The sequence below is a fragment of the Schistocerca piceifrons genome, chromosome 1 (assembly GCF_021461385.2).
Source record: "Schistocerca piceifrons isolate TAMUIC-IGC-003096 chromosome 1, iqSchPice1.1, whole genome shotgun sequence".
In the NCBI taxonomy this organism is placed as follows: Eukaryota; Metazoa; Arthropoda; class Insecta; order Orthoptera; family Acrididae; genus Schistocerca; species Schistocerca piceifrons.
Window position 1 is genome coordinate 704141841 of NC_060138.1, and position 21790 is coordinate 704163630.

Below are 21790 nucleotides of genomic sequence, written 5' to 3' on the forward strand. Positions count from 1 at the left end.
GTTCAAATTCTCGTTAAGTCATAGAGACTTAGATTTTCCATGGTTTCCGCTAACCACTTGGGGGGCGGGGGATGCTGTTATCGTCCTTTCGCCTTTCGAAAAGGCAGTGGCCCATTTTCTTTTTCATCATCGTCCAGTAGCAATTTATGATCCGACCCAAATGATGAGGGGTCAACACTGTGGCAAATGGAGGCTTGGATCAGTTTTAGAAGCGTGCACGGATAGCTGAGATGGTTAAGGCGACCGCTCGCGATAAACGGAAAATCCGGGTTCGAATACCCGTCCAGCATAAATTTTCAGTTTCCGAACTTATACGTATAGGCCTTTAGGCAGTGAAGGATCCAATCAAAAGTCGGCGCGTCAACAATTATAGTCTTCTTCATATACACTGAAGTTAACTCGACATTCGAGATAGCTACCGAGTGCTCGTAAAACAATCTCAAGTTTTCTGTGTTCTGTCAGAGGATATTCCGAGACGTAAATGGGAACCTCCGTGAACATTCGAGTGCTCAATGCCAGTGCGAGAGATGTTGTTAGAAGGCAACACCATACAGAGAAATGCTAACAGTGTGAAAGGCAGCAGAATGCCTGTAACACAAATAAAAGCCAGCGAATCTCTCCCACACTGCTCGTTGGCCGACTATTTTGTAGGGTTAGGCTGAACTCGAAAGTCAGGAAGATAGTGGTGTGTACCTTCCTAGATCGAGAAGAGCACAGTTATGAGACAGGGAACAAAAAAATCAGGTCATATCGTGGTTAGAATTTTGTGTTAACCTCGATCACAAGTGGTCATGTCCATTTCTGCTAAAGCATTGTGATACTAAAACCAGTACTTACCACTCAAATCAGACTTACTGGTGCCTTAGCACTTTGATCTCAGTGACACCGAAGATGTGACGTGAGGGACCACGTTGCTGTTGCAGGCGCTGCTACAGGCGCACGACGTGGTGGCGCACGAGGTGTACGGGGAGGACGCGCTGCGCGTCACGCCGCCGCCGCTGCTGCCCTATCTCAACGGCGGCGACGACCTGGACGGCCCCAATGGCGACATCGACATGGAGAACGTGACGCGCGTCCGGCTCGTCCAGTTCCAGAAGAATACGGACGAGCCCATGGTGAGTACGCTGCCCGCCTGCGCTCTCTCCTCTCCTCCCTCCCCCCCCCCTCTTGCCCTTCCTCCCATCTGCCACTCTCACCCTATCCCCCCCTCTCACTATCCCCTCTACCCCATCATCTCCCAACTATCCTCTCTCTGTCCTTAAACCATTTCTCCCCTCTTATCCCCTCTCCCCCTTCTATTCCCCCTCTTTCCCCTCTTCACTCCTTCCTCCTCTCCAACCTCACCTCTTGCTCTTCCCTCCGCCTCCCCAATCCCCTCCCTCCCCATCCCCTCAAACCTGCCCTTGTCTCTCTTCCATCCCACCCTCCTACTCTTTCCCTCCCCTCATCCCCTCTTTACACTCTCACCTTCTCTCCCCCTCAACTCACCCTACCCCTTCCCTCCTCTCCACATAGCCCTCTCCTGTATCCCCCTCCCACTCTCTTTCTCTCCTTTTCTGTTCTTCTCTCTTCTATTCTGCCTCAGTTGTAAAGGTGTGACAGTTTCTGTTGGCTTTGTTTCTGCATACTTACCAGTGATAGTCATAAAGTTTTATTACGCTGGAAAATTATGCTGCGACTGTGAAACTTAGTGATGAAGTTAATTCTGTAGACATCCATTGAATCTGTAACACATTCCCCACCAATGGATGGCTTGGTGGAAACCTTGCTTGTAGAAGTCTTGGCTTTTCATGAAATGTTCCACACTGAAAACCACTTCGTCGTCGTTGTGGGAATGCCTGCTGTAATCTAATCAGGAGTCTCTGTTGGTATGCTTCAGTGATAGTTGGCTCCTTACGAGCAAAGTCTGGTAGCACCACACCACAATGATCCGAAAAAAAACCACTCCACATCACCGTATCGTAGGATGGCCCGGTCTTGGCTGTTTTTGGTGATGGTGAATCCACGTTTCCACTGCATGTTTCACGCCTTTGTTTCGAAGTCATAGTGATATACCCACCAGTCGACCATGGTGATAAAGGCGGCTAGCAAAGACGTCTGAATTGGCCTTGCGACGGTTCCTAACGGTTACTGCTGGTTTAGTTGCTTTTCCAAACAGCATCCCACACTCGTTAACCAGTGGCATCTATACCTGTGGTTACTAATACTGTAGGCACTTGGGGCTGTACACAGTTCTGTTTAAAAAGAATAGCTCGATGTAATCATAGGGTCACGCCGCGCATGTCTGCTTTCATGCACCCTGCAGCTATCTCAGCGCAAATAATAACGTGTAGCTGTAATCCTACAGCCAGATAATCTATGCGTTGGCTAGAATTGCGAGTTAATGAAGTACACAGAAATACGAAATAAAAGTGAAATTACAAGGGCCATATTCTAATCACTGTGATTGATGTAGATGACAGAGAATTGTGTTGAATAATGTTTACCCTTTAAAGGACATCGAAAATAAACGAGAAGTGGTCATATATTGAATTAAAATGCAGACAGAAAATATTCTTATCAAATCCAGTTAAGTTACATTGAGAGCGTTTCAAGAATGGTAGCGAAATCCCCAAGCTAAATAGTCCTCAAATATATGCAAAACTAAGAGTCCTACACTGAAGCACATTCAAACATATCGAAATATAAGTCCCTTCAGGAGTTGAAGTATAGTAGCAGCCATTCGCTGCCCAGCATCAATCACCTACACAATAGAATTTTACTCACCACAGATAGGTGAACCTGCATCAGACACAGATGTAAAAGTATTCAGAATCGCGCCCTTGAGCTCTTCCCGCAAAAAGTCTCAGTCTCCACTTGACCCCCGTAGTGTTCTACTACTGTCTGCTTTTCCATCGCCTGAAGGCTTCTCCACCAAAAATAGTCGTTCTTAAGCGCTACAACCAGTCATGCCTGCAGATTTTAGACCTATGTTATCGTGTGGGGATTTGCAGGATTCCCATTGATGTCAGGGTCCACTACACAAAGGAAGCAGTTACCCGTGCAGCAGAGTACTTGTGGAGTGCACATGAGGGTTTTTTCGGCTAGGCCGTAGTTTGAGATGCTCTGATGAACACTCGCCAGTCGGTACGCAGCAAGGGAAGTCAGCTGGCGTTCGACTATCAAAATTTTATCGATGAACTGTTGAAGTAATCGTAATAAAGTTAGCCAATTTACTGCCCTCCAGAAAAGTTCTCATACGCAAATTGTTCTTGGGGACCTAGAGCTGGCTGAAGTCTGACGTGGAAAGCTTTGAGATATCTAGCGAGTCGTAGAACGCGTATCGGAAAAGTAGATTAGAAGCCATAGGAGGGGGAGCGTTTCATTGCAGTTCACAAAAATATTGTCTCTATTGAGGTCGTAGTTGAGTGTGACAGTGAAGTTGTCTTGTTACGTATGATAGGTGTAGGTGAAACCAATTTGTTGGATGTTTTTACCGGCCACCAATTCCGCTGTGACAGTTCTAGAATCATTCTAAGAAAATCCATGATCAGTAGTGCATAAATATTCACATCATGCGATATTAGTTAGAGGTGACTAACCTACCGAGTATAGAGTGAGGTACCTATGGATCCATTGCAGGGGTACAGACAGACAGTCATGCGAAATACCTTTGAACACTTTCTCTGAACACTGTCTTGAGCAGCTAGCTCGGCAACCCACACGCAATGGAAATATCGTAAACCTTTTTGCACAACAAATAGGCTGGATCTTATCGAAAGTGTCAGAATAGAAACGAGGATTAGCGATCATGATGTCATTACAGCAACTATGGTTATGAAAGTTAATAAATCAGTTAAGAAGGATAGGAGAATGTTTCTGCTAGATGCAGCAGGTTAACAGTTGTTAGCATCTCACTTAGACAGTGAATTGACATCACTTAGTTTCAGTAAGATGGACGTAGCGGAAGTATGGGCTAAGTTTAAACACATTGTAAATCGTGAGCTGGAGAGTTGCAAGTCTAGTGAGTGGATAAGGGATGGAAAAGACCCATCATGGTAATAACGAAATACGAAAGATGGTGAAAAAGCAGAGGCTGCTGCTCTCTGGTTCAAAAGAGAACGCACAAACGACGACAAGCAAAGGCCAGTAGAGATTGTGCGTTTGTGGAAAGATCTATGTGCGAAGCATACAACAGCTACCACCGTCACACCTTAGCAAAAGATCCAGTAGAAAACACGAGAAAATTATGATCCTTTGTAAAATCGCTAAGCAGGTCTAATGTTTCCATTCAGTCCCTTCTTGACCAGTCTGGCGCAGCAGTTGAAGATAGGAAAACGAAAGCCGAAATTTTAAATTTCACATTCAAGGAATCGTTCACACATGAGAATCGTACAGACATACCGTCATTTGACCATCGGTGAGACTCCCGTATGGACGACATAGTAGTAAGCTTCCCTGGCGTAGAGAAACAACTGAAAGATTTGAAAGCAAGTAAGTCACCACGTCTGGATGAAATCCTGTTTCGGTTTTACAAAGATTGCTCTACGGCATTAGCTCCTTACCCACCCTGCATTTATCGTGAATATCTAGCGCGCCAACTCCCAAGCGACTGAAAAAAAAAGCGCAGGTGATTCCAGTATAGAGAAGGGCAGAAGAACGGACCCGCAAAATTACAGACCTGTATCCTTAACTTCGGTTTGCTGCAGAATCCTTCCACATATTCTCAGTTCGAATATAATAAACTTTCTTCAGACTCAGAAGCTTATGTCCCCGAATCGACATGGTTTAGAAAGCATCGCTCGTGCGAAACACAGCTTGCCGTTTTCTCACGATATACTGCGAACTATGGATGAAGGGCAGTAGGCAGATGCCATACTTTTAGATTTCCGGAAGGTGTTTGACGCAGTGCCCCATAGGAGACTGTTAACGAAGATACGAGGATATGGAATAAGTTCACAGATATGCGAGTGGCTCGAAAAACTTCTTTAAGTAATAAACCCAATATGTTGTCCTCTACGGCCAGCGTTCATTAGAGACAAGGGTATCGTCAGGAGTGTCCCAGGGAAGTGTAATAGGACCGAAGTTGTTCTCTACACACATAAATGATTTGGCGTACAGGGTGGGCAGCAATATGCAGTTGTTTGCTGATGATGCTGCGGTGTACGGTTGAGGCGTCGATGTTGAGTGACTGTAAGAAAATACAAGACGACTTAGACAAAATTTCTAGTTTCTGTGATGAATGCCAGCTAATTCTAAATGCGGAGTCCGCCTCCGTAGCGTAGCGATAGCGTTACCGCCTACCACGCAGGGGACTGGGTGTTGTGTGTCCTTCATCATAAGTGACTCGCAAGTCGCCGAAGTGGCGTCAACTAAAGAGGACTTACAATACGGCGGCCGAACTCCCCCGAATGGGGCCTCCCGGCCAACAATGCCATACCATCATTTCATTTCATTTCTAAATGTGGAAAAGTATGGGTTAATGAGGATCAGTAGGAAGAACAAACCTGTAATGTTCGGGCACAATATTACTAGTGTCCTGCGTGACACAGTCAAGTCGTTTAAATATCGGGGCATAACGTTGCAAAGCGATATGAGGTGGAACGAGCATGTGAGAACTATGGTAGCAAAGGCGAATGGTCGACTTCGGTTTATTGGGATAATTTTAGGAAAGATTAGTTCACCTGTAAACGCATAGAGGAAGCTGGTGCGGCCTATTCTTGAGTGCTGCTCGAGTGTTTGGGATCCGTACCAGGTCGGATTGAAGCAACACAAGGAAGCAAGCGGGAAGCGGGCTGCTAGATTTGTTACTGATAGGTTCGAACAACACGCAAATTTACGGAGATGCCTCGGAAATTCAAACGGAAATCCCTGAATCGAAGGCGGCGTTCTTTTCGGGCAGCACTATAGAGAAAATTTAGAGAACCGGCATTTGAAGGTGGCTGCGAAACGATTCTACTACCACCAACATACATTGCGCATAAGGACCACGAAAATGAGATACGAGAGATTAGGGTTCATACGGAAACATATATACTAATTATGCCCTCGCTCTGTATGCAAGTGCAACGGGAAAGGAAATGACTAATTGCGGTACAGGGTACTCTAGGCCACGCACCGTTCAGTGGCTTGCGGAGTATCTGTGTAGATGTAGATTTGACTCAACATGACCATTTTCCGGGCTAAACTAATATTTTACCGTAATACTTGAATAAAGAAATGTTATAAACATTAGGTCACACGAAAACCATTCAGAATAATTATAAATAAAGGTTTTTTCATGAATAAATAAGCCAGTACCGTTGCGCAAATGCGCCCATGATAAATGACCACAGATTGTCCTGACATATGGTTTAAACAATTATTTAGGCCTGCTTGTCAGAAGCGTCCTTTGCACTCTTTTACAAAGGTGGTGTCAGCTGACATATGCGACTGACCCCTTCTTAAATTACCTTGATTTTGTGTTATAAGTTGTAATTAATATTTAAATAAAGTTACTGGCAAAATGGTAAACTGTTAGTTAAATAAATGAACAAGCGTGACAAAATGTGAGTTATTCGTGCTGTAATCATTTTCTGTGTAATTGTGGAGGATATGATGATCTGACAGACATATGCATAATGAAAAGGTTGGAAAAAACGTAATAAATGAAGAAATAAAATAGATACAGATACGTGGCTTCCAGTGATGATAGCTATAGTGCACTGTGATCGTGTGAGATATCGTATGTTGAAATCGCATGAAGCGTTTAAAATTGTTAATTCAGGGGTTCATTGTGAAAATGTTTATTCGCTGTGAAATATTAACTTCTGTAGTTTTAAATATATTGAAATATTGCTGCATCATTGGATGCGCCTCATTTTTCTGAGATATCAAATGTATTCAAATTTACTTTAATACACTACTGGCCATTAAAATCCCTACACCACGAAGATGACGTGCTACAGACGCGAAAGTTAACCGACAGGAAGAAGATGCTGTGATATGCAAATGATTAGATTTTCAGAGCATTCACACAAGATTGGCGCCGGTGGCGACACCTACAACATGCTGATATGAGGAACGTTTCCAACCGATTTCTCATACACAAACAGCAATTGACCGACGTTGCCTGGTGAAACGTTGTTGTGATGCCTCGTGTAAGGAGGAGAAATGCGTACGATCACGTTTCCGACTTTAATAAAGGTCGGATTGTAGCCTATCGCGATTGCGGTTTATCGTATCGCGACATTGCTGCTCGCGTTGGTCGAGACCCAACGACTGTTAGCAGAATATGGAATCGGTGGGTTCAGGAAGGTAATACGGAACGTCGTGCTGGATCCCAACGGCCTCGTATCACTAGCAGTCGAGATGATAGGCATCTTATCCGCCACGTCTCGATCCCTGAGTCAACAGATGGGGACGTTTGCAAGACAACAACTATCTGCACGAACAGTTCGACGACGTTTGCAGCAGCATGGACTATCAGCTAGGAGACCATGGCTGCGGTTACCCTTGACGCTGCATCATAGGCAGGAGCGCCTGCGATGGTGTACTCAACGACGAACCTGGGTGCACGAATGTTAAACGTCATTTTTTCGGATGAATCCAGGTTCTATTTACAGCATCATGATGGTCGCATCCGTGTTTGGCGACATCACGGTGAAGGCACATTGGAAGCGTGTATTCGTCATCGCGATACTGGCGTATCACCCGGCGTGATGGTATGGGAAGCCATTAGTTACACGTCTCGGTCACCTCTTGTTCGCATTAAGGGCTCTTTGAACAGTGGACGTTACATTTCAGATGTGTTACGTCCCGTGGCTCTACCCTTCATTCGATCCCTGCGAAACCCTACATTTCAGCAGGATAATGCACGATCGCATGTTGCAGGCCCTGTACGGGGCTTTCTGGATACAGAAAATGTTCGGCTGCTGCCCTGGCCAGCACATTCTCCAGATCTCTCACCAACTGAAAACGTCTGGTCAATGGTGGCCGAGCAACTAGCTCGTCACAATACGCCAGTCACTACTCTTGATGAACTGTGGTATCGTGTTGAAGCTGCATGGGCAACTATACCTGTACACGCCATCCAAGCTCTGTTTGACTCAATGCCCAGGCGTATCAAGGCCGTTATAATGGCCAGAGGTGGTTGTTCTGGGTATTGATTTCTCAGGATCTATGCACCCAAATTGCGTGAAAATGTAATCACATGTCAGTTCTCGTATAATATATTTGTCAAATGAATACCCGTTTATCATCTACATTTCTTCTTGGTGTAGCAATTTTAATGGCCAGTAGTGTAGGTCCGGCCCCGTTCTACCCTGGTGAAGTTAGATGTAGAAGGTGCTTGCATCGTCGGTACATGACACGGTACTAAAATTTTCCCTCATTTGTATAATATTCTCAGGTGTTCTTTACTCATCTATTCTGGATGGAACTGTTTGTTTACAATTAATTTCAGTTGCCTTCCAAAGTACTACATCCAAATCGCAGGTTATTCTCCTTACAATAATCTAGTGTTCGTTTTTCTGATATATAACTCAATAATACTTTCAGTCGTTCACTACACTTGACAGTTCCTTCACAGAATTGATATTTAGCAGCTTCTTACGTTAATTTCATTTATTAATCTTAGTTTTAATGCCATGCTTTGTTGTTTACAGTTATTACAAATCATCCTTATTTACTTTGTTGTTGAATATTACTTTTACTGTGAGAGTTCAGTTTATTGTAGAATCTATTTTTCCATTTCTGCCCGTTGTGCTCACTCTTCGATCACAGGACCCTTACCAGACAAACGCAACAAAATATAGTCTCAGAAGTTTTGTGAGCCAGATCTGTGGGGATATACTTATGATAGAATTATTTGTACTCTATGGTGATACATGTATGTGCTGTTGTTCACGTACAAGTAACACATCAGGTGAATACCAGACTGCTGTATCCTCTTAGAAGTTTTCAAAGATGAGGCAACATAAACCAGTGCAAGTGAGAATAACGGTATTGCCATGTTATATGACATTAACTTTTTGTTGCTTTTTTGGATAGAAGTGGCCTTTTGAGGTTTGCATCTGTATTTCCTGTTACCTTGCATAATTTTACCGAAAACACATAAAGTATTTTATTCTCTTAATCTCTTGATTTTCTAGCAAAATAGGGATGAAATGCACATTTAAGCATATTTTAAGCTATTTTGAGGATCACAATCTGATTTTCTCCTCGCTGTTTAGTTTTAGGGTAGATTTACAGTAAATGTGGTAGAACAACTTCTTGATGATTTTATGAACAATCCCTTCGCTTATGCCTTACATCTAGATCTGCGGAAATTATTTGACATTGTGCCACACGAAATGCTAGAGTGCTATGATATCAAGAATAATGAACTGGCATTAAATTAGATCATACTTGACTAACAGAACTCAGGTTGTTAGGGTAAATAACTCTCAATCAAACGCCCTATCAGCTTGTAGAGGTGTGCCACAAGGTTCAGTGCTTGGACCCTTTCTTATTCTGGTGTTCATCAGTGACTTGTCTACTTTCTTGCTTCACAAGTCCACAATATATGCTGATGGCACTACCCCTGTTACCATTGATAACAACATGAAGGATGTGAAGCAAAAAACAAAGCCAGTGCTAGAAAAGTCTGTCATATGGCTCCACAATAATAAGCGTATCCTAAACAAGAACAAGTGTGAAACTGCTGTATGTACTTCTTCCTCCCCATGCTGAATGAAAAAGTAAATGATTCTGCTCTGTTAGACTTCTCGGGATACTCCTGGATTGCAGACTTACTTGGAACAACCATATCGAATAGTTATGTACCAAATTATCCAGAGTAGTTTTTTTGTTAAGAAAATGAAAAGTAATAGTTAGCAAACAACTGCCATTGCCCTCTTACTATGCCTTCTTTCAGTTTCGTCTGTAGTATTCAGTAAAACTGTGGACCAACTCTCATGCTGCTAGTACAATCTTCGCATGTGGGACAAAGCTGTGAGGACAGTTTCTGGAGTTGAAAGCATTTAATGTTCTAAACATCTTGTCTGCATCCTCCCTTTAATTAAAACACATTTTCTCTCCACAAAAAGCAAATGAGTGTATCACCTTGCAGAACAGCTATGTGTGTTCCGATGAAACTAGAAGTAGAAATAACATAGACATGAAATTTACAAAACTTTGCAAGATCCAAAGTAGTTTTAAAAACAAAAGGATGAAGATGTATAACAAGCTGCCACCATTAGCGAGTGACGTTTGTAGTGATGTTTTTGAGATGCACCTTCATCAATTGTAAGTTGATAAGTGTGTTTATAGTGTTACGGAATTTGAATGTACATAGTAAATCTTCTCATCCTCGTGTATTGTTCAAATCCATCATCTACTGTAAAAATTAAGCTCAGAAGGAAATAAAAATTCAATATTGTGTATTCCTCAAATTGTCAAATTCTGTGCAAAAACTTCAGATTTGTATAACATAAAGTGTGTATAGTCTTACTTACCAGTTCCAAGGGCACCACATTAATGTGATAGCTATACAGCAAATTTCTAGCCGTAAGATGGCAAACTAGTAAATGTGATTTGGCGCTTTCATTGTAAAGTTATCAGTGTCAACAGATATTGGGTAAAGACAAATAAATAAATGAATATAAAATTTGTACCCAATACAAAATATTAATACAACATTATCTTTATTTTAGGGTATAACGCTGAAGATGAATGAAGAGGGAAAGTGTATCGTGGCTCGTATTATGCATGGAGGCATGATACACCGACAGGCCACTCTTCACGTAGGCGATGAAATCAGAGAAATCAACGGAATTCCTGTTGCCAACCAGTCGGTCAACGCCTTACAGAAGATACTGGTAAGTACCGATAGTTGACTCACGACACAGGTGATAAAAGTTGTGGGATACCTCCTAATATTATGTCAGCCTCCATTTGCCCGGTGTAGTGCAGCAGCTCAATGTGGCATGAACTCAACAAGTTGTTGGAAGTCCCCTGCAGAAATATCGAGCCATGCTGCCTCTATAGCCGTCCATAATTGCAAAAGTGTTGCCAGAGCAGTATTTTGTGCATGAACTAACCTATTGATTGTGTCCGTAAAAGTTTTGGTGGGATTCATGTGGGGCAATCTGGGTGGCCAAATCATTCACATGAACAGTCCAAAATGTTCTTTAAAAGAATTGCAAATAGTTGCGGCCTGGTGAGATGACATTGTTTTTTGGGAACATGAAGTCCATGAATGGCTGCAAATGGTCTCCAAGAAGCAAAACATAAACATTTCCAGTAAATGATCAGTTCAGTTGGACCAGAGGACCCAGTCCATTCCATGTAAACACAGCCCACACCATTATGGAGCCACCACCAGCTTACACAGTGCCTTGTTGACAACTTGTGTCCAAGGTTTCAAGGGGTATACACCACACTCGACCCTTACTGTCAGCTCTTAGCAACTGAAATTGGGAGTCGTCTATTGACCAACCGATGTGGTACAAGCTCAGGAGAGTCACAACAGTCTAGTTCGTGCTGTTAGCAAAAGCACTTGTGTCAGTTGTTTGCTCCCATAGCCCATTAACATCAGATTTTGTGGCACTGTTCTAATGGATACATTAGTAGTATGTCCCACATTGATTTATGTGGTTGTTTCATGCACCATTGCTTGTCTGTTAGCATATACAATTCTACACATATCCATAATCACGTCGGAAACCTTTTCACATGAATCACCCTAGTACAAATGACAGCTGTGCAAAGTACTGCCATTTTATACCACGTGTATGTGATGCTATCGCCATCTGTGCATGTGCATATCATTATCCCATGACTTTTCTCACCTCAGGGCATTATATTCCATTCTTTAATTGGCTTACTGATGACTCACTCAAGCAACTACCAATAACTTTTACAAACCAGCATTTAGTCATTCAAAAAACCATGATATAATTCAGGAGGTTATCATTTTTTGGTTTCAGGTATAAAAGGTTTTGTTCACTTATTCAACACAAATACATATAATAACATTTAAGTCATATACAATAATTTGCATGAAAACAAACTAACAAGGGAAATCAGAAACACGCAAACACCATGTCTCATTGCCACCATTGCACAGATGCTCCGTATTCTTTCATGGTTAATTCATACATTTGTCAGTGAAACAAGACATGTACAAAGGGCGTTCAAAAAGTTTTGCACAGTCGTCTCCAATTTTTTTATTTTTGGCAGGAGGAGAATGAATTTTTTTGTGAACGTACTTGGAACATTCAGCTATACATTGAGCCCACTCAGTGTAGCCTCCATCAGCTGTGATGCATCTGGCCGAACGTTCTTTCCATGATGTAAATGCTCTTTGGTAAAATTCTGGGGATTGACTTTTACACCATTGCTTGACACAGGAAATAAGGTCTTTCTCACTATCAAACGTTTTACCATGCAGGTGGGCCTTCAGACGACCAAAGAGGTAAAAATCAGACTAAGCCAAGTGTGGCCTTAGAGAGGGCGAGGAACAATTTTCCAACCCATTTTCCTGATTTTCACCTGCTTCATAAGGGCTGTGTGGGGTTTGGCATTGTCATGGTGTAGTCTGATGAGCTGACCTTGAAGCTGTGCTCGATGGTCTTGATGGCATGTTGCAGCTTGTCCAATGACAAACAGTAATGGTCCGGGTTAATTGTGGAGCCAGGTACCAAAAAGTCAATGAAAATGACACCACACTGACCCCAGAAGGAGGAGGCCTTCATCTATTGGCCTGCTGTTCGTGAAAGTCTTGGTTTCTTCTTCTGAGGGGAACCCGGATGACGCTATTCCATGGATTGGGTTTTGCTCTCAGGTTCGGACAAAAACAACCATGTTTCATCCTGGGTAATGACGCTGTCAAAACACTGTTTCCACTCTTCAGTAAAGGTCTTCACGAGACCCTCACACACATTCTTCCTCATCCTTTTCATTTCTTTTGTCAATAATCTGAGCACCCCACATGTACAGATTTTTCTGTACTCTAGTGACTGTACAAGTGATACCACACTACACAATGACAAATGAGTCATTTCAGCAAGCTGTCATGTCATCACACATCTGTCATTTGGGATGATTTGATCAATGGTCTCCTTATTCCCATCACTCACTGCCGTTGATGGTCTACCGCATTGTAGATTGTCCAGTAGAGAGAAATCGCCTTCTTTAAACCTCTGCAACCACCACTGTATACTACTGCGATCCACTGGGTCCTCCCCGTAAACAGGGAGCAATTTCCTGTGAATCGATGTGGCAGAGTCATCGTCGGTCTTGAAGAGGAACTCCATCACTGACCATTGTCGCAACCTGACATCTACTTTATGGTCCATTGTGACTCACCTGTAAATAAAAGAAAATACTTGTATATACCAACTTATAGCTAAATGTTCCAAGTATGTTCACAAAAAATTTCATTCTCCTCCTGCAAAAAATAAAAAAAATTAGAGATGACTGGGCAAAACTTTTTGAATGCCCTTTGTACAATCCCTTGTCTGTATCCTTCCTTGCCTCAAAAGGAAAAGCAGTGCCCAGTTTTAAAAGCTTTGAATGTGGATCATGTGTATACATAATGAGACCTAGCCTTTGTTGTCAAATGATGTATCTTTGTATGTCCCATTGTCAGGCAGTTTATTTTTTTAATTTTATTTTCTTGATATTGCCACTTTCTAAATCAGGGAGAGAGAGAGAGAGAGAGAGAGAGAGAGAGAGAGAGAGAGAGAGATTAGGGACAGGGGCATGTTTGAATGTATGACCTTATCTTTGCAGGTGGGTTGTTTTAAATTTTCCAGTTAGTTTGTTTAAAATTGAATTGAATTGGATTTTGGATTTATATGGCTAGGGATAAGTTCCAGTTAGGAGTTACACTGCGTATTGGAATGTGTTAACTGGGTGGTTGAAAACAAATAGTTTAACATAAAGTTATTCTCAAACTGAACATAGGTTCTGTTGTGGAATGGACAAGGTGTACTGATTGTATTCTCCGCCAAAGCTGGGACGGACAAGCACAGCAGGAGGAGGTCCCGGTGAGGACACAATAACTACTTCACTTATTTTTTATTAATTTATTCATCTTCGTTCCACCCTGTCACTGTTTTGAAGTCACTGTGGACAGGCCCAAGGACAAACACAGCTCTTTAATTAATGTAACCAACTCATACAGTCATTTGAGTGTGTTTCCATCTTCACATAATAGTTTGGCACTGTAGGAAGCAACAGACAAAGTAGTGCAGTGTACAGTGGACATGTGCTGTAAAGTAGATGGCATGGTGAGCTGGCATCTCCAGTGTGCTGGTGCTAAATTGACAGCAGTGGTGAGGCACTTCTTGTGGATTTCTGCAGAGCAGGGCATTGGCAACTGGCTTAGTGGAAGGTTGCAATGTTCTAGCTACACAGTGATGACTTTGCCCAGAGTCGAAGTCTGGACTGATGTTGAAGAACAGGGGCAGCCAGCTGGCTTAATGTTGGCTTCCCAGGCTGGGCAGACAGGCAGAGGTCCTCGTTTGTGTCCCAGCAGTGGCAGTGGTGATGGTGGTGGCTCCAGTTGACACAGATTAGACATCGTATACTGCCCACCTAGCCAAATGCTGAAGGGCTGGTTTAAGTGGGCTTAAATGCTGTGACAGCTAACTGACTTTGCGGGAGGCATGGCATTAGTGTGTCATGTTGAATTATCTGAAAGAAGGCAATGACCAGTTGTTGTCGATGGCAGTGGGTTCTTCCTGGTGGTTGGCCGTGTTTTGTCACATGGATGTCTCTGGTGCGGAAGTACTAGAAGTCCATTCTTATCAGGAGTTGCTGACTGGTACCTGGCTGACTCCAACGTGTGGCCTAATTACCATCCTTGTACTCCATTGCATTTAACTTATCCTCCTTACAGTTTGAACATCTCAGTGCTGTAACAGACAAAAAAGAAAAACAAAAGACATGTTTGTAATCTAGGGTGTATGCCCTCACCCTTCTGACATTTCAAGTGGCTGTATTCCAGTTATCAGTGCCCTACCATTTGAAGTAAACAGTGAAACACGGTACAACAGAAAAGAAGCATATGATTAACCAAATCTCTCTCCATCGATTTCCAAGAGAGCTTGGTCACTTGCCTTTAATATGTACGTAGAAATGAAGTAAGCGTTTATAAGAATGTCTAGGACAGTGGCAAAGTTAATACGTGGCCTGCACTACAGACACATTTCTGGTTCCAGTCCTTTAATAAATCATGTTGGTTCCCCCCTTCTCCAAGGAAAGCCTCAGGGTCACATACCTCCTCTTTCCCCAATCTACTTCATATCAATTCAAGGCTGCTTACACGTGTTGCTAGTAAAAATCCAACATGCTGTAACTAAGTCTCTTACCCTATACAAAATTTGTGATCAGAATTCAAGCTGGCAGAAGTGGCTCACTTGTTCTAAGTAAAAATTCAAGGGAGTGGAACTATGACAAGTGTTCAACAGAAAAGATACAAAACAGCACTATGCATATAATTGAAGTCTTTATTCAAAACTAATCACCAGAGGTCTGAGCACAACTAGCTCGCTGTTTCTTAAACCAAAGGATTCTCTGACCCCAGAATTAAGCTGCTATCATTTGAAGTTGACTATTACATTTTGTGTGACCTTGGAGATGAGCAGACACACTATTGTCGAGCAGAATCAGTACAGCCATGAGCAGCTCAGGCCATTTGCTCTTGATGAACTTGTGTAGACTATGGAGTCTCTCAATATACCTCACTGGTAACGGTTTTTCTGTGCTCAAGGAATTCAGATGCCGAAAAACATGGTGAGCATCACCTTACTTGCTGAGAACACAGCTCTGAATTTTTTAGGAGGAGATGATGACACTACATTCCTGGCCTTAGATGTCTTTCTACACTATCCCAAAGTGGCATATGCAAATTGCAGCCAGTCTGGTTGTTATGGCATTTTTATCTTTTCATTTGAACACCCGTTATACAGGGTGTTAAAAAAAAGAAAGTCGAATACCTTGAGAGGTGGTAGTACTCATCGAAACAAGAAAAATAAATCCAATAAACATGGATCTGGACATGCATACTTTTTCCGATAAACATGTTTATAGGAGGTGTTCAGTGTGGCGTCCATTCACGATAATGCACCCCTATGTCCTGCAGCATAAGGTATGATGCGCCCTTTTGAAGTATGCCTGGTTGTTGTTGTACCTGCTGGCACACATTGAAGATCCAATCCTGTAGTGTCCGCACATCATTGATTGGGGTGATGTAGATTCTGTCAGGGACAGTAAATGCCTTGGAAGAACACTTGAATCAGAATGGACGGTGTCTTGAAATGGGGTTTTAGGGATAAGGGAATGAAGTTGAAATAAATCAGGCAAATAGAAGATGAGTTTTGCTATTTGGACAGCAAAGTAACTGATGCTGGGCAAAGTAGAGAGGGTTTAAAATGTAGATTAGCAATAGCGAGAAAAATGATTCTGAAAATGGGGAATTTGTTTACACTGAATGCAAATGTGATTGCGAGGAAGTCATTTTTGAAGGTATTTGACTGGAGTGTAGTCTTGTACAGAAGTGGAATGCGGACTAGAAACTGTTCAGGCAAGAAGGGGATTGAACATTTTGAAATGTGGTGCATCAAAGGAATGCTGAAGAACAGATAGGATTAGAAGATAAATTGGGTAACTAATGAGGAGGTGCTGAATCAAATGGAGAAGAAAATAAATTTATGGTACAACTTGACTAAAAGAAGGAATCAGATGATAGGACACATCCTGAGGCATCAGGCAATCAACATCTTGGTAATGGAGGGAAACGTGATGTAAAAATTGCAGAGGGGGACCAAAACCTGGCTACTAATTCGAGTGAATGAACATCACAATACTTGTGAAGAGATGAAGAGGCTTGGACAGAATAGACTAGCAACGAGAGCTGCATCAAACCAGTCTTTCAACTGAATATGGCAGTGACAGCAACAACACCAATAAGAAAACATTGACCATGGTACATGGAAAAACAACCAGATGTGGTGTTACTAAAGTGTGGGTACACCGACTACAGTCAAGTTGGAAAGACATACGTACTGTAGTGATAATGTTATCCCAGCTTCTCATCCAGTTCTCATGACAATAATGCTACTGGTATTAAAGTACCCAACTTCAACTGCTTGTGATGAGATACACCATGTTCAGATGTTGACATACGGGATGGTCTGTTGATGGCAGTGCCAAAACCAGTAATGTATAAATATAAATAAGTAGAATAATAGTGATCTAGACTGAACTAACTTTGAAAAAATGCCAAAAATATTGCTGCCTCTTACATAGACCTCTTTTGGAGAGATTTATCTTCTTGTGTTTGGTTGACAGTAATGCAAAGTAAAGTGTATTCTCTGCCACACCATGCAGTGGCATGCAGAGTATATGGTATGTAGACATAGATGATGATTAATCTCTAGGGGAATTCCACACAGCACCTCAGGGTGTTCTGAGGACAATATACTGTAATTCAGTAGAATTGTTATTGAACAAGTAGGCAAAAAGTTCCTGCTGATAAATACTCTGACACAACTAACTGAATTTTAAATAAAAATGGTTTATCTTAATGAACGTAGCACTTTCTATGTGGTGTAGCACCTGTATACTTTGTAAGGCAAAAGAAGAGACCTGAAACCTGGCAGTGCTGTTGCCTTTAGTGAAGTCGTCTGTAGATGTGTGGCAACACTGAGGTTTTGCCATAGAGATACGTATAAAATCATGTTAGGTGATTGGTTGTGATGGACCCTGTAAATTGTGGATTTCCTCAAACTCACTAATTAATGAGCTAGGTCAAAACAACAATATGGTAACCAATATAGAAGGTCCATGACACATCTGACAGGCAACTGAAAGTGTGAGGCATGTGGATTAATCAACCTCAAGAATTGTAGAGGAAACAGTTGTATAGCTCATGCTGGGTGCTGGCAAAGTTTTGCTATCACATTGTAAACTACAAAACAAGTAAACAGTAATATAAGAAGCAAAAGAGTAACAAGAAATGGAAAGTGAGTGCTGATAAGATACCAAACTTAGCAAATGAAATAATATTCATTTATAAAAGCAGGGGTGGTGTACTGTCATATAGTAATGGTAGTGAGCACAACAAATGGCACACAGATAGAAAAACAAACCAATACACAAAAGAACATTGGTGCATGGCAGACTGAAACACATCACAGAAAACAGTTAACACTAACTTCTTTTGAGCTCTTGCTCTTTTTCTAGTACGGGTGCACGTGCGGACACACACACACACACACACACACACACACACACACACACACACACACACACACACACACACCTACCTAAATGTACATGCTTGCTGCTACCACGAGCATGTATGTTTGGGTGTCAGTGTGGATGTGTGTGAAAATGTGTGGGTACTCTGAATAGAAAAAGGACAAGAGATTGAAAGTTAATGTTAAGTGTTTTCTAATACTTTTTCTGTGTGACACACACATTTCTTTATAGGTAAATAGTTGCCTTCCTTTTATTTTACATATTTTTCCATCCAGGAACTTCCATTATTGTGTTTCGCAAAGGAAATATCCAGCAACAATGATCTTCAGTAACAAAATATTGTGGCCTTGTGGATTCAAAAGCAAAAGTCAAATAGGAAGGATAATAATGAGTGTGCAGCTGCTTGTTAACATCACTAGGTCATAACTTGTCAGCAGTTTCACTCATCTAATGTGATTATCTAACACCACTTCTAAAAATTGCATACAGATGTTCACTCAACAAGGCTGCTTTCTAATTATATCACTATGTAGCATAGCTTGTCACTCTGGTTCAGTTATGAGTAAAGTTAATCTATATTTTAAATTTTCTTCACTTCCAAGAAAACACTTTTTACACGTTATTTTTACTTTAGTGTTGTAGAAGATTTCTTTTGGAGATCAGTGGCATTATATAAATTTTTTAATGCTATTATCATCTTTGAACAATATTTCTGAAACCATTTTGTGCAATTTATTCTTCTTCAAAAAGTTGTGCAGTCTTTTGTGAGTGAGTGTCTTTATCTATGATCTTTCAGATAATAATAATTCTAGTGTGTCATTTTGTGTATTGAAAGTACCATACTTGCCAGAGTTATCCAACAGATTATATTTATAAAGCCAAATTCAATGAGGTAATATAGGTACACTGAGGCTCAACAGCCTTTACATTATTTCTTCTTATGGGCTAATGAAAAATTCTATTTTCTTATCAGTAATTAAGAAATTATGTTTCATGAGATAGTCAAATTTATAATTTTTATTTTTATCCTTCACCAAATTTTATTGTATTAAGCTCCAGGAATTCATTTATTGAAGTTAACATGAACTTGTGAGTATAAATCTTTTAGCCAAGTTTAAGAAGCTTGGACAGAGGACAGTCAGTGTAATAATAAAAGTGATTCATTCAAATTGGTGAGGTAATACTACTTTCTGTTTGTTACAGAGAGAAGCACGAGGATCAGTCACCTTCAAAATTGTTCCATCATACAGGAGTGCTCCACCGCCCTGTGAGGTACAAGTAAGCCCAGCTTCATCACAGCAGTTGCTTGATAGGAATAAGCTTGCCAGCTCTGCATATGAATGATGCACTCTGTGCTCTTCTAATTAGTTTACACCTTTTCCCCCTTCTATGAACATGGGAAGCAGGCTAATTTATTTGTATTTTAGAATATATAAGTAAATAATTGGCCAATATAAAATTAAATATGAAAAAATATTAATTAAAAAGTACCATATTCTTTTTTCCTGCACAGTGCTGCATTCTTATTTATCACATATATTGACAGTATGGCAGTCACAGTTCTGTTGAGGCACTCAAAACTCTAATTCTCCATGCACTCTGATAATGGAAAATTTACACAATCACTTCACAGAACTCAAAAATTGTTGCATGTGAGTGTCCAATGAATGGATGTAAATGTTCAGATTCTACATTTGTGTGCTGCTGATCATGTGCCTTCTTTCTTTTTTGTTTTATTCTGTATTTTTGATTTCTTCAGAAATACACAAATTTGCTAGTAGCCCAAACCTTGAGAAGCACAGTGATTATCTCAGTTTATTATGTGTGTTGTATCTCACTTCCTACAAATTTTCCATTTATTGATTTGAGAAAAACTAAAACTTCATTCTGTCATTCACTGCTTCTGTTGTAAAAGAAAGATATCAGCATATGGTAAAAAAAAAAAGTTCTCAGTTCTGCAAAAAGCTATCTTGCATGTTTTTAAAGTTGTTTTCCAGTGTTGAATGAAGTATGCATTACAAACATAAATTCAACTTAAAACTGAAGCTGTGATGATATTCTCAGGAAATGTAGGTGTATAGGCTATCAAGGCCAGTAACTATTTTAATAAAATCTTTACAGCTGGATCGTTCTGATAACTAAATAGCAAATACAAAATAAAATCCAACATTTCAAACAACTTGCAACGGCCCTGTTTGGGATGATGGAAGTACTCTGTTGTGAAAGTGGCCTATATATTGCATCTTATTTTAGTTATCACAGCCCTGATACATGAGTGAACTGTCCTCAATAACCTAGCAGTTTTGTCACCTGTAGAAAACTGTTACTTGTTGGCTGAAATATTTGATTTCCTTTGTTGGGTGCTATTTAGTTTTCAGAATGATGTGACCTACTGTCGTTAAGGATTCCTAATCTTCTTAAGGATTTTATTCCAATTGTTGGTAAATATGTGTAATAACTTCAGAAGAACTACTTCCATCATTACTTTGTACGCACATTCCGCAAAGAAAGTGTGCGTAATTATACAACTGTTGAATAGAAAATAGTACCTGCAAAAAAATGTGATATGAAACAACGTTTTGTGTTGAGATATGTTACTACATAAATATGAAAGGAAAGTTTGTTGCACATAAATTGACACAAAGGAGATGGATGGACTTTTGTTCCTCCTCCAAAGAAAATGAAGGGATTGAAGGAAAAGCAATAAAATGCATGTTAGATTTTAACACAAACTACACTATCCCCCCCTCCCCACACACCACACATAAACACTGGTTGCACAAATAATAAAGCTTTATGTATGGCAAAACTGATTGAATGAAACTGTAAATATTGTTTGTACATGTTCAGCCCTACAAAACATCACCTTGTGCACAGTACTCTATTAACTATTGGATGTTATAGGGCTGTGTAAACTGAGTAAGACCAAAATGCACCTTTGAATAATTAGTTTATTACTCTGTTTTATTTAAAAAGAAATATAAGAACTGTATGCACTCCTGGTACAGACCAGTAGTGTGAATTTTGAGAAAGTTGGCATTAAATTTAAGGAAAAAAAAACAGATTGGCACATCATTTGCTATGTAACAGACTTCCCAGAGCAGAACAAAAAAAATTTCTTTCAAATGTTATAAATTCATCTACTGTTGAAACTATTTTTACAGAGCAGAATACTGACACAGCACATCCATTTAAATCGTGATTTAGCACAAACTTAAGAAGTGAAGTTCCTCACATAGTAGTTGGAAGATAAAAAGGTGAAGATGAAACTTTACTTGGTTAGCAACTCGAGAAACCACATACTTGATGTATTTAGCTTTCTGAAAGCATGGGGCTCATATCAGAGTCTTATTTTTTGGTTGCGCATTTACTTTTGCTTTTTGTGGCTGGATGCCATTACCACATTGATTTAAGGGGAGGAATGTCGTTTACCGTATCCTTCAGCAAATTTCTAAACCGTGTTGTCTATGTTTCCATGTGCTTTTATGTTTGTTTTTTAGGCGTAGACTTAGTAACCAACCTGCTATTTCCATATGTGGTGTGACAGACTGCCTGAGCCCAATCTCTGGGTAATAGAAAT

At 40.8% G+C, this 21790-nt stretch overlaps 1 protein-coding gene across 3 annotated transcripts in view; it reads left to right on the top strand.

The window, feature by feature from the left end:
* Nucleotides 1–21790, top strand: part of LOC124710527 (peripheral plasma membrane protein CASK) — a 558968-nt gene that overhangs the window by 345219 nt on the left and 191959 nt on the right. For 2 of the 3 annotated variants that reach the window (XM_047240932.1, XM_047240934.1), the window contains exons 2-4: nucleotides 924–1115; nucleotides 10653–10817; nucleotides 19414–19482. In XM_047240932.1, coding sequence (XP_047096888.1) covers nucleotides 924–1115; nucleotides 10653–10817; nucleotides 19414–19482 — 426 coding nt within the window. Of the gene's footprint in view, nucleotides 1–923; nucleotides 1116–10652; nucleotides 10818–19413; nucleotides 19489–21790 lie in introns of all 3 variants that reach the window. The other variant, XM_047240933.1, reaches the window with a different exon arrangement.